Source organism: Cupressus sempervirens, chromosome 3 (assembly GCF_028749045.1).
Source record: "Cupressus sempervirens isolate cs-2001-9-10 chromosome 3, ASM2874904v1, whole genome shotgun sequence".
NCBI lineage: Eukaryota > Viridiplantae > Streptophyta > Pinopsida > Cupressales > Cupressaceae > Cupressus > Cupressus sempervirens.
In genome coordinates, this window is record NC_143120.1 from 321148392 (window position 1) to 321161997 (window position 13606).

The following is a 13606-nucleotide window of genomic DNA, read 5'->3' on the forward strand; positions in this document are numbered from 1 at the left end:
AATCATTATGTCAATCAACACAAGTTTTAATGTTTGTTCGAGAATTATTAATTATGGTCAAAATTACGAACATCGGTTATATGTATTTTAGAAAAAACAATTGGACTGTTATTTTTAAATACTTATTTGTTCATTTTCCTCTCTTTTGATTCAAATATCTACAATGCGATCTTAAACTACAAATATTTTTCAAGTTATTCTATTACTTATAATACTGTAGATTTTTGCATGAAAGAAATGATTTTTCTATTTTTAAAAACATCATTCTAAATGCTTCTCTATTATCTACTATAACTAAACATGCTATGAGCCTCTCGTATTTCGTACTTGGCATTCAGAGGCAGCAACATTCATGTGTGGCACTCAGTAAACTATTCAGGACAGAAGCCCTTAAGGATCAGTCTGTGTAGAGTCAACAAGATCATCAATGGCATGCAGATTTGGATCTTGGGTGTGCCCAATAAGTTGTATCAGACTGGTAGATTTCAATTTGAAGGACTCTTTGAAGAAAATTAACGTCTAATTATTGCTAGAGTATTCATGTCTATTGTTTGTGCATTAAGTTTGCATGTTTACATAGTTTCTTCACCCAAGGCTAATACACAGTTACACTATCCTGGGTCCTATAGCGATCCCCAATTGAATAAAAGTGAGGAAACATTAGGCCCAAGAAACATATTTGTCTGCAAAACTCACCAAATGCAGTTAATGAGACTGAAATGTAAAGCTAGTTAAAGCTTCCACAAATATAGAGCCATCTTTAAGAAATGGCTCAGTGGTTGCATACCATGTGGGAATCTTCAAATGCAATGCCACCATTTTGATAAAGATTTCCAAACTTCAGCTCCTCGAAAGACAAAGTGTGTTTAAGCTACCAACGAAATGCTCTGTAACATCACCATGCTTTCCAGTAAAAAAAAATCTTGAGCACTGGTCCTGTACACCTCATCTATTTCATTTCTTCCTAGTGAACCAAAAAACACGGGCTTAAATATAAATTAGAATATTCGAAACCACAAACCAACTAAATTAACATGCATGTAAGTGATATCCAACCTCCTATGTTGAGAACGTGGAACAAAATATCCGCGTTTCTGTAAACTCTTGAACCTGTCTCTTGCCAAAGTATAACAACCCTGCATCAAATTAAAGAGGAAGTTTTAGTCATAATGTCAAATACACTTGAAATTTATGAAGAAAAAGATTACTTGCTATCAAATTGGGCTGCATATGTTTCAGGAGATATAAGCTACATTGCTACAAAAATTATTTTTTTGTTATTTCTAGAATGACAACAGTAGGGAACAAAGTTACAAATTCCTGGATATGAGACACCGTGGAGAATAAAATCAAATTTATAATGCTCGTTTGGACATTGTATACAGCACAATAAGGTGTCATCATCGACAGTGAGCTTCCGGTTACAAAGACAGAAGAAATCAGTATGCCTTCAGTTCACTGTTTCAGGAGTTTTTAAATGGGAAACATACAAGCCTTCTCTATGAGATGCAAATGTGAGCATTACACTTACATTCTTAAATAATGCTAAGACAAGGTTGGTGGGACCAACCATGTTTAAGACCCATTTTAGTTCGATTTAAGTGCATCCATACGACATTTCTGGCGTGTGGATTGGCAAGGTCTAGTTCACTACTAAACTAGCTCACAGAGTTAGAAATGTGTATAAAATTTAAACAGAATACATGATATAGTACTCCTTTGTTCGCACAATAGGCCAGGGCATTTCCAAATACTTAACTACAGGCATTATTTACTGGCACTGGCTAAGCTCCAGATAAAATGCACCAAAGACAAAAATATAGTCAAACTATTTTTTTACCAAATTCACAAAAGCACTGATTTTTTCTCAATTCTTTTAGATCACAAATTATGCAGATCATGACGAACAAATGCTGAAAATTTCAACAAAATCTGTTGTGTTTTCAAAATTTTGAATTTTGGTCAACAGTGCATTTTGTCTTGAGCTTAGCTGCATCCTTATTTACTTAGTACCCACACAACCCACAGACATGTTACCCTAATATTTTTCAGCCATACTCTGAAGGACATATTGGGAATGCAAGATAGGTCAAAAATGTCCCCCATCCGTACCCAATTTTCAAAAAGGGGGAACGTTTCAGAAACATAGAAACTTTATCAAGTAATCACAGGGGAAAGTAGACAACAACTAGCCAATACAATAACTCAATCCACATAAAAACCAATTTATTAAACAAAAAACTGAAAAATTAGGGGAGAATATGGAGACCCATACAGACTCCACACCTCTTTACACCAATCCTAAAGTTATAACACTCAAACCAACAACTTAAAATAAAAGCCAAATTCATTTTTCTATTTTTCATAACATGAAGACACATGAAGAGTAATTGTGAGAAAACAAAAGGAGAAAAATAGTGAGTAGGCAAGAGCATCAAAACTACATCATTTTAAGTTTACTATCTATTGTAAGTTTGTATAACACGTCACATTTTTTTGTTGATTTCAAAGCCTCGCACACTTAGAGGACTTTTTGATGTTTTTTTGTTTTATGCTTACGTGCAGCTGTGTTTTTAGTTTTCTAACAAAAAAATAATGAGCAAGAGTGAAGATGACGAGGTTGATATTCAAAAAACGGGTCATAAATGTACTATTAGGGTTTTTTTTTTGGAAGTGGGAATGTTACAAGACAGTGAATTCATATTAACCTATGCCCCACGGAGTTTCCGGGAGGGGGACATGTTTCCGATACGGGTACAGGTTGAACCAAAAATTTAGGGGATGGGACCTCAAGGGACGGCGATTAAAAACATAGGGGATTTTTTTATATATAGAGACAGAATTCAAATATGCATATCATAACATTGATAAACCATTCACCGTAGACATTTTAGAAGATCAATACATGGATATTATCAAATGGCAAATACTAAGTACTTCCATTATAACAATATCACTTACATATATAGCAAAAATCAAAATGTCTAAAGGCTCCAAGTACATGCATGAAATCAGAATCAAATAAAGATGAGTACAACTAAAATAGTTAGTAAATACGAAACACAATCTTTCCTCACTGCTTTGTTGCTCTATGTTTTTTTTCTTACTCTTAGCAAGTATGTCGAATCTAAAAATGAGAAGAGTTGATGTTTTAGTTTTTTAATGGACCAAATACGGTTTGCATATTTTTATTAAGTCTCTAAGAAGACAAGGGGCCCGTGTGGACAGCCAAAAAAAAAAAATTTAAATGATTTTTTGGGAGTGTTTTGCCTTTACCAAATTGGCTGGAAAAAAGAGGACAGCCAGCAGTTTTGGGGACAAATAGGGGACAGCAAAACCGTCCCTGGTACTGTTGGCCATCCCCAAGTTTCCTAAAAAATTGGTCGTTTCGGGGACATTTCCAAATTTGTCAAAAAGGGGACGGCAAAAATGTATCCCCACGTCCACATTTTGTCCTTGGGACGAGTACAACCCCAAAACCATGGGAGACGCGTCCTATGGAACACTGATATTAACCCATTTGAATGCTCAATGCCCTTCTAAGCTTCTCAAGCTTATGCAAAGGGGCCCATTTAATCCTTTCAAAGCCACTTGTATAATATGCAACATCTATTTACATACTGAAAACAAACAAGAGTTAAATATGGTTGTAATTTGTGCAACAAGGATTATAGGAGCAGCTACACAAGGGTTTACTCTCATCTTTTGTGCTTAATGGACAACTGGGTAAAGGTTGTGAACATGCAAGACAAAGAAATAAGGGAATTCTATGGATGTTGAGAGGTAAACCAATATGTTTCTACTAAAGGAGATATAACGGCTACTAGTGTTATATGGATATTCAATTATCAAAATGTATGATGAACATTTGTGCAACAAGTATTATAAGGGAGGATACATATGGCTTTACTCTCATCTGTTGCACTTAAGCGGACAAAGGGGTAAAAGGTTGTACAAAATAACTTTGTTGGTTGACTAGGTTCTACATGGAAGACACCAAAAGAAACAACAAAAGATAAGAACTAGTAGCATTATCATTTGATATATCTGCAACTTACCTTTGAAATTGTGCTCTAGTATAGGTATTGTGTTGGCTTGTGGTATGATGGCAGGGAGGGGTTTTACCGAGGATGAGCTTACATATGTAGAGTTTAGATGATTTGGGGATGCATTCTCGATTACAGCAGCATCACTATGAAAATTTACAACCAAACGCTATCAGGGGGTGGAATAAACTAGGGACAAATTCTGAAGCAGGATATAAGTATATTAATGTTTCAATCATAGTTGCAACTTATCGCAATAAAACATTCATGGTGCTTAAATGCAGAATTTTATCACCGATTTTATCGGCAATAAGTTGCATTATTTAGCAGTCCTTGTACTATACCACTGAATATTTTTCCCCAATTTCTCACAATGCAATTCTCAGAATACAACAGATAATTTTATACCTTAGTTACCGATTCGGGATACGAATCCGATTCGGGCACGTGAATCGGATCCGTGGATTCGTGATTTTTTTTTTTTCCTGATTAGGATTCATGGAGGATTCGTGAATATATATATATATATATTAATATTACTGATCTTGCCCAAGCCCCAACTAGTAATATATATATATATATATATATATATATATATATATATATATATATATATATATATATTTGTTTCTCTCATTTATTAGTATATATAATGCATAAAAAGGTCATTTTAGCACTAGAAAGCAAAAAAATATATTTAAAAAAGTCATATTAAATAACTTAGACTCACTTAAACCTGTCGATCCTTGAGGATTCGTGCCTCGATTCATGCAGATCCGGGCAGGATCATTGTTTTACATAGTGGATTCGTCAGGATTTGTGGGCCATGAATCCGGACGAATCCACTGAGTAAAACAAGGATCCTGCCCGGATCTGCACGAATCCAGGCACGAATCTGGATCCGGATCGGACCCGAATCCGGATCCGGCCTCTAGTGCACGAATCCGGTAACTAAGTTTTATACAATAAAATAACAGTAAATAACTAGCAAAATACTCATAAAATACTTCAAAGTTTGTTATCGCATTACAAACTAGCAATATAATAACATGACATAGAAATCCAATCTTATAAACAGCAGCAACAGTCAAATTGCAAACACATAGAAATGAACCCTGTAACTCCAAGTGTGAACTCAGATGCGAATCCACCCATAGAGATGAATCGAGTTTGCGACCAATCCAACCGAGAAGCCTAAAGGGTTCCGTCCTCAGGTTCTGAAACTGAAAGCTGCAAGCTTTCATGTTTTCTCAAAAGAAATCTGAGAACAATCTCTATCCATCCAAGCCTATGTTACCCAGGTTTCCGAAATGAGGGGGAAAAAGAAACGAGGAAACAGGTTTGCAACACTTCTTTTTTCTTGGAGCAAGGGGCAGTAGGGAATGGCAGTGGGAATAGCTATATAAAAATAAGAAAAAATTAAATATATAGGGAAATTTTAAATATTCGTATAAAAACATGGATAAAGCATGCTTATATGAATTATAGAACCTTAACATTTAATGTTTTTGTTAAATAATTTAATTTTAGAGTTCACATCAGAGTGGAAATCAAACAAATTATCAAAATTGAAACATTAATTTTATGGGACAGCCAAGAGAAAGGTTTCTGGAAGTTTCCAAGTTTCGAGGACATCCTAGAAATGGGGTAAGGTCAAATTTTGCTAGAAACATATCTTGGGGTAACACAGATCCAAGCATATGCCCAAAACAAACTCCTCCTTTTAAGGACCCAACCTATGACTTCAACTTCCCCACTCCTTTTCTTGTTTTGTTGCCAATTTGTCTCTTATTAACTCATTTTTATATTATTAAATTGACTTTCAAAGTTGTGGATTTAGTCCTCCATAAGTAAATAATAATATATATTTGGGTTGGTGTATTAATTCTTTAATGCCAAAAAAAAATACATTAAGGTCCCCCCTCCTCAAGATTGTTTGTCCCCAAGCAATCAATACCAGGATCCCATATAAATTTGCAATTGATTTTGCAGCCCAATCTGAAATCATATGTGTCATACTACGAAGCAAGGTGTTCAAATGCAACTCACTCATCAACAAAATTCTCAGATCCCAAGTCAACCTGTAAAATCCAGCTCCACACAGTGGTGCTACTTTGATCTCATATATACCAAGCTTTAAGCTATGTAATAAATTGTCATAATACACTGAGTGCAAAGAAATCCTCATGTAAACTCATGTAGCTCATACCATCCTATCAAAGCAATCCTAGGAGTAGTAATAGTGGTCCTCTCATTCACTATCCTCCTATATCATCCAACTGCACAAATTTATTACTCGACCCATTCCAAAGAAACTTCCACTATACATTAAGATCAGCCAATTAGGCCACCAAATGTCACTGATATAGGATATACTATCATGAAGAATGATGTTGAAGGTGTCATTGTTCCCATGCATGGTGAAGAAATCCAACTCATGTGCAATATCTAATCTAAAATCATACCCATGCAACTCAAATTCTCTTGTAGTTCCAACCAAATCTGAAAATGTAATGATAGACCAAACAGGATAACCACTAATGTTTGAAGCATGGATGAAGAATGCATTACCAACCAACATATGCATGATCATATACCAACTCAGTGTCAAAACTCTATGGACTGGAGAAGCCTCCGGTATGCATTGGAGACAACTCAATCTTTTATTCACCACAAGTATTATCAATCAAATCTACATCTCCGTCAATGAAATGATCACCATCACACGTAATTTCAGTAGTATCACTGACACGTAATTTCAGAAGTAGCATCACTTGGTTAATGTTTATCCACATGAGAATCCGAAGGTGTATAACTACTGATATAATAATCAAAATTCTTGTACTTGGCTTCTTGCTGGTCCTTAATATCTTCTTTGGCATAATGTGTCTCATATGGATAAGGTGAAGTGGATATACTATTTTCACCCTAATTCTCACCAAGGGTACAAATCCTTTCTAACATTTGTATAATTTCCTTAACTTCAAAATCAAGACCATCTTCCATGGGAGTAGTTGTCATAGTAGCCTGATTTTTAGCTTAATATAATGAGTAGTGTGGCATACTAAATTGAAAGCAAAGCTCATCTACCTCCTCTTCATCTTCTACATGTCTAATGGCCATATCCCAATCTTTGAACCACTTCAAGTAATCTGATTTCATCCTTTCCAGTATCTTTTTTAGAGTGTGAAGATATGCACGTTCAGTTCCACTCATTATCCCCTTCTCTCTTTCAACACACTTAACTTCCCACAAGGTTTTTTAGTGTTTTTATGGGTCTTATCAAAGTGCACTAAGGTTGCAATGACCATATCATCTGATACTTTCAGCTTGTCCTCCAAATTATAAGTTCCAAAATCAATATCTTAACATAAAAAATCTGATTGGTCCTTCAATTCAGCCCCTATAGTAACTTCATATTGCTCTAGCTCTTGAATACTAGATTTAGTTCATTTTCAGGTGCACCATTTTCAGAAGTTTCAACCATCTCCAAATGTATTGTCTCATCTACTATTAAGTCATTGTTTTCAAATAGTTCATCATGTTAAAGCTGGACTATGGAGTTCTCAACTTCCTCAGTGCTGATCTGCCCTTCTTGGGCTGTTGACCTTAGAAATGTGACCAAGTGTATTGCCAAGTGTGTTGCCAAGTGAAGCAGAGCTACTCCTTATTTGATTCTTGCTCGTCTTTGGTGATCCTACAACCTATACACCCATAGAAATTAGCTCATTGTCCATCATGCAATCCTAGAACTTTTCTATTTTATGTTCAAACAAATCCTTGAAGAGCTCATAAGCCATAGGTGAGATCTTGTGTTCACCTCTCCAAATGGCTAGCAAATCTGATTGTAGTTTCTTACATGTCATCATCCTCGTCTAATATTAATGGCATGATTGTTTTAATGCAAGATCTCATAATGTCAAGGCGATGTTTCCTAAACTCTCTTATGAGACAGTGAAACAATTGTTGAATCATCTCTTCACAACCAAGGTCCAACATGGAATAAAAAATCTAGTTTTTGCCATGAGTTCTAGAATATTTACCTTCTTATCAAAAGTAGGGCACTTTTCGTCATGTAGTCTACATAAGCTGTCCACAATAGGTTGTAATACCTTCTTCAAGACATCGTCATTATAGGGTGTAGTAGGAGCTGTAATTCTAACAATTTCACTAAAACAAGAAGCAACTAGAAGTCTTACACCTCATATGGATGCTCCATTAACAAGTGTTGAACCAAGGTGATTATTGATGATTGCAAAGCCCAATTTAACACCCTCCAATTAGATTGGTCCATTTTTGTTAAAACATCTATCCAATTCCTCTAATTTAGAAAGAAGACTCATTCTTAGGGGTTCCAATTACAACCCAAGGATGTATAATGCATTGCCTATCTCTTCCTCTTTCAGCAAATCTCTGAGTTCTTTGCTATTAAAAGTCTCATTAAATTCTTTGGAGGATATTTTGTTCTTCATATTTTCCATTGTATTCTATATTGTGATTTTGTTGAGAATTACTAGGGGGCACGTCCTTGGCCTGAAAAACCCTTCCCCGTCCTGGAAATATTTTGGGAACTTGGGGACAGCTAGGGATCATCGCCACCCCATCCCCCTTTTCTAAAAATCCCCAGGAAACTCCCCAGAACCTTGGGGACTTCGGGAAATTTTTAGGGGGACATTTGTACGTCTTGGGGATGGTTGAGGACGCTTTCGGGACATCTTGGAAGCCCCCAGGATGGATGGGCATCCCTAGTTTGATAGATAACATCAGCATTTTTTATTTATTTATTTTGTTATAAAATAATTTCTTTTTTAATTGTAAAGTGGGCCCCTCCTTCCAAGTTCACCCTACAATGCTTATTATTGTTTGGTAGTTGATTCCTTCTATTTGGGGCCCTCTAATTAGTATTTGATAACATTATGTTAAGAATCGTGAAATTAATATTGTTGTTACAGTCATGCTATACACTCAGAATTATATAGCAGACTGTTTGCAAGGTGTTGGGTAAGTTTGAAAACTGCATTACAAAACTAGAACATGCATCCTTATGTCATTCTTTGGCAATACATCAGTGCTTGGCTGGTCTCGGGTTGATCTAGGACCTTTGTGGAAGATATGGTGAATATTATAAGTTGCATCAAGATACTCTCTTATTGTAACAAACCTATATCATGATTAGAACTGTATAGAGGACTTTTTTGTATTAATATCAGTCCACTTACAATGAATTGGAAGTGTAGTTTCAGAATTAAATGATAGTAGTAAGTTCTAATTTGGAAGGTGGGTTATTGTTCTTGTTGCTATTCAAAATGAGTTATGTTCCAAATTATGAATGTATAATAGCATACTGAGCATTGACTTTGATTATTAAAATGTTGTATGTTGAGGTTCTATGATGTTTAAATGGCATGGTTTATCCCAAAGTAACGAGACTCGGACCCAGCTCGAACTCGCCTATGACTCGGCGGTGACTCGGCAAAGTGATAAAACCCTTTAGAGATTTTTTTGGATTTAAATTAATTCCATGCACCCATTATTGAATAAAGATTAAAGACACAATAACATCATAAAATAGAAGGTAATTTGATCATATACATAACATAAATCGATTACGTAACTACAAAGGCAAAAAAATAAAAATGAGCCGAGTCAGATGAGTCAGCCAAGTCACTTAGGCGAGTCAGTAGAGTCAGCTGAGTCAGCCAGCCGAGTCACCCGAGTCAGCTCACTTGACCTGCCGAGCCAAGGTCATGGATCATTTTGACCCGGCTGAGGTAACTTGACTCGCTGACTCAGACAACTGCCCAACTCGCGGCGAGTCTCATTACTATGGTTTATCCATGTCTTCCTATGAATGTAATGTATAAATTATATATGCAAATTTCCCTATATATTTTATATTTTCCCTATATTTGTATTTCCCTTCGCCATCCCTTGCCTTCCCCAAACTTTTTAAAAAAAAATTATCATCCTGGAAACTCGTCCCCTGCCTTCCGCATCCCGGAAACTTGGGGTAACATAGTACTTTTGTCAAGCAGTTTCACTTAGCCCTGCATTGCCCTGCATTGAATATTACATGTCTGCAATCTTCACATGCATAGCAGTTAACTGTTTTTCTGCAGTACCTCCATGAGCATGAAACAGCTTCCAGACCACCATATGAAGTTCTAGAGTCTAATCTTCAGCAGACGGATAAGATGAACACGTCTAACACTTAAAAATCTGGTACATACAACAGAAATATTTGTGACAGAATTTTAAATTGAATAGAATTAACAACTCCCTTACTGTCATCTGAATATTGCAAACATTGTCCTAGATATAGTAGGCAATTATTATGTTTAGATGATTATTTGTTTTTCAGTTCTAATGCCTGCTCAATAATCTTCAGTTCAATAAGTCTGATAATGCACTCCAGAAGAGATAGCAGACCACACTTATATCAAATGCAATGTTCTGATTTAAAATCAAGTTCCCCCTTTTTTAGCTCTCTTCTCCTCTGCTGACATATTATCAGGATGGAAATGCTTTGCTTTGTTCCTGCTTGTTACAGTTCTCAATGTTAGCCACAACATAGACCCATCAATACCAAGACTATGAACGATGCTGTAAAGGAGAGATTCGATTCAGTCCCCATGAAACGACAAAACACATAGATTGGACAGAAAAAACAATGAAGATCTTCTTGTTTGGTTGCCCGACAACACCAGTATGCTTTTACCGCTTTCCCCACGCTTGGTTTGCGAGTGTTTGAATGAGATAACTAAAACAGACATCGACCTTTTGATTCATCTCCGAAGTGCATATAAACCAAATTTACTGCCAAGTCACCCTCACCATGTATTCCCTCTATGATGTGTCATACAACTCATCCATACTGTCGTTTCCATTTATAGTACAAGAGGCCTGATAATTTTTTTCTCTGTTTCCAATGTTCTGCAAATAATATATGCACCCCACCGTCCTGTTCAGAAAAATCACATAAGTTATCCTTGGTATAATTTCCAATATTGACTGTTCTAGAATTGTGTTGCTCCTTCACAAGTCGTTACTGCACAACTGCAGGATCCTTTTTCTGTCACTGTCTTCTTCAGTTTCATCGAGATGTAGAATATAATGTCCTGGATAGATTTTAGAAAGAAAACTCCGGACAAAAGGCAAGAGACCGTTGCAGAATGAGTTTCAGCACCAACGCCCATTTCTTTCATGGTCAGAGAACTTGTTAATTACTCCATGGCTTCATCATATCTGCACATTGCCAATGCATTAAAAGAAATTGGCTCACGACAATGCTGATAATTCCAGCCTTCATCCAATATATTATTGTCATCGTCAAATTTCTTTGGCCAACTGTTCCAGCTACAACAATTATTGTTCTATAAATTAATTTGCTGTAGCTCCCTTTTAAGGTTTGAAATTTTCAATTGCTAACCAATAATTACCATATTCACCAATTTTATTCAGCCTGGATATGTTCGAATAAATGTGCCAAATAGATGTAAAATATTTCCATTGGGTCGTAAAAAAAAAAAATTCCAAAGCTTCACCTATTCTCAGCAACAACGGAAATAATCCATTTTTCCTTGCAACGACTTTATCAAACTAAGGAAAATATTTTGTTGCTGACACCCAGACAATATATTAAAACACGCGCCAAATTTTCAATTAAAAATCAAATGTTACAGCACTAAAGTATAGATAGCGGCATCGCACAAGTTCCTCTGCACAAGTAACTTTCCAGCAAACATTATAACTCAGAAAACATTAATTCTTCCCAGCTATACCGTCACACAGCTAATGCACAAAAGCAGTAATATAATCATACGACACTTCCATTCTGAATGTGGCTGGAAAATGTTATTTCCTTCAGTATTTCTCACACACGGCCAGATTGCATAGTCAAATACAAACGAGTTCTCACTGTTGATACCTTCCAATCGTTTTGAAACCCTTAGCAATGGTTGTTGCAAAACACTCTCTGCAGACCAAGGTTATCTTTGAATGCAAAAACAAATACCTTCCAAATTCATGGCAAATCTGGTGTTCAGTTCTCAGACCCATAGGAATCGATGCTCTTCAAATAATCTGTAGCTCCATATATATATATATATATATATATATAATCTCTAATCTCTGCATATGGGCCAGATAAAAAATATTTGGAATATAATATTTTGCTTCTATACTGAATAATTTTTATATTTTCTCCAAGATTATATGGCTCTGTAAAAACTATACTGATTGCCCAGTTTCTCCGATTTGTTTGCAAAATTAATTGAGAATAGCAGAAATTTGTTTGGTGCTTAAGATATATCTAACGTCAGATTAAAATATTTCTTTGTTTGCTCCAGCACTGAGAAAAGTTTCAGAACTTCAAATGCTTATTACTTCATCTGTAACTCTATTCTGATGAAATCAATGTCTATATATATATAATCTATAATCTCTGCATATGGGCCAGATAAAAAATATTTGGAATATAATATTTTGCTTCTATACTGAATAATTTTTATATTTTCTCCAAGATTATATGGCTCTGTAAAAACTATACTGATTGCCCAGTTTCTCCAATTTGTTTGCAAAATTAATTGAGAATAGCAGAAATTTGTTTGGTGCTTAAGATATATCTAACGTCAGACTAAAATATTTCTTTGTTTGCTCCAGCACTGAGAAAAGTTTCAGAACTTCAAATGCTTATTACTTCATCTGAAACTCTATTCTGATGAAATCTCTAACTATACCCAAAACAGGATTGCAGGTTCAATGCTTTGATACCACTATACTATCCCAGTGGATATTTTTCCCCAATTTTTCACAATACAATTCTTAAAAAACAACAGATAATTTTATGCAATAAAATACCAGCAAAATACTCATATAAAATACTTCAGAAATTTTTATTGCATTACAAACCAGCAATACAATAACATAACATAGAAGTCCAATCTTATAAACAGCAATGACAGTCAGATTGGAAACACATAGAAATGAACTTCTAACTCCAAGTGTGAACTCTGATGTGAATCTACCACGTAAATGAATCGGGTTTGCATCCAATCACTCAAGAAGCCTGAAGGGCTCTATCCTCAAAAGAATTCTGAATTCAATCTCTATCCAAGCATTACCCAAAATGAACAACTCCTTTTAAGGACCCAACCTATGACTCTTTAGCTTGCCCAATCTTGTTCTAGTCTTCTTGCCAATTCGTCTCTTATTTACCATTTTTATAATAATAAATTGACTTTAATTGTTCTGCATTAAGTCCTCCATAAGTCAATATAAATATATATTTGGGTCGGCCTATTAATTCTCTAATGTCCAGAAAAGCGACATTAGAGGCATAGTCGTCTGATAGGGATTGGTGGCCGAAAACAAATTGTATTTTTCATTTCATGAAATCCTAAACTGCTATTTGGGGAGAAGAAAAGGGTACCAAAGTTTTGAAAGGTGATTTGCATTTAATCTAGAGCGGTTTTTAAATGTATTTTGAGTTTTATTAATATTGGTTTTCATATCTTAAATTTTTTTTAAGAAAATGGTGTACGCAATAGAATTTTCTGTGG

General features: G+C 35.4%; 1 protein-coding gene across 1 annotated transcript in view; it reads right to left on the minus strand.

Moving 5' to 3' along the window:
• Window positions 1-501: 501 nt before the first annotated feature.
• LOC149566287 (Nop53 protein) overlaps window positions 502-13606 on the minus strand; it is a 106539-nt gene continuing 93434 nt past the window's right edge. Inside the window, exons 11-12 of the mRNA XM_089819695.1 lie at window positions 1057-1136; window positions 502-964 (exon numbers count right to left, since the gene is read on the minus strand). Coding sequence (XP_089675821.1) covers window positions 955-964; window positions 1057-1136 — 90 coding nt within the window. The 3' untranslated portion in view covers window positions 502-954. The remainder of the gene's footprint in view (window positions 965-1056; window positions 1137-13606) is intronic.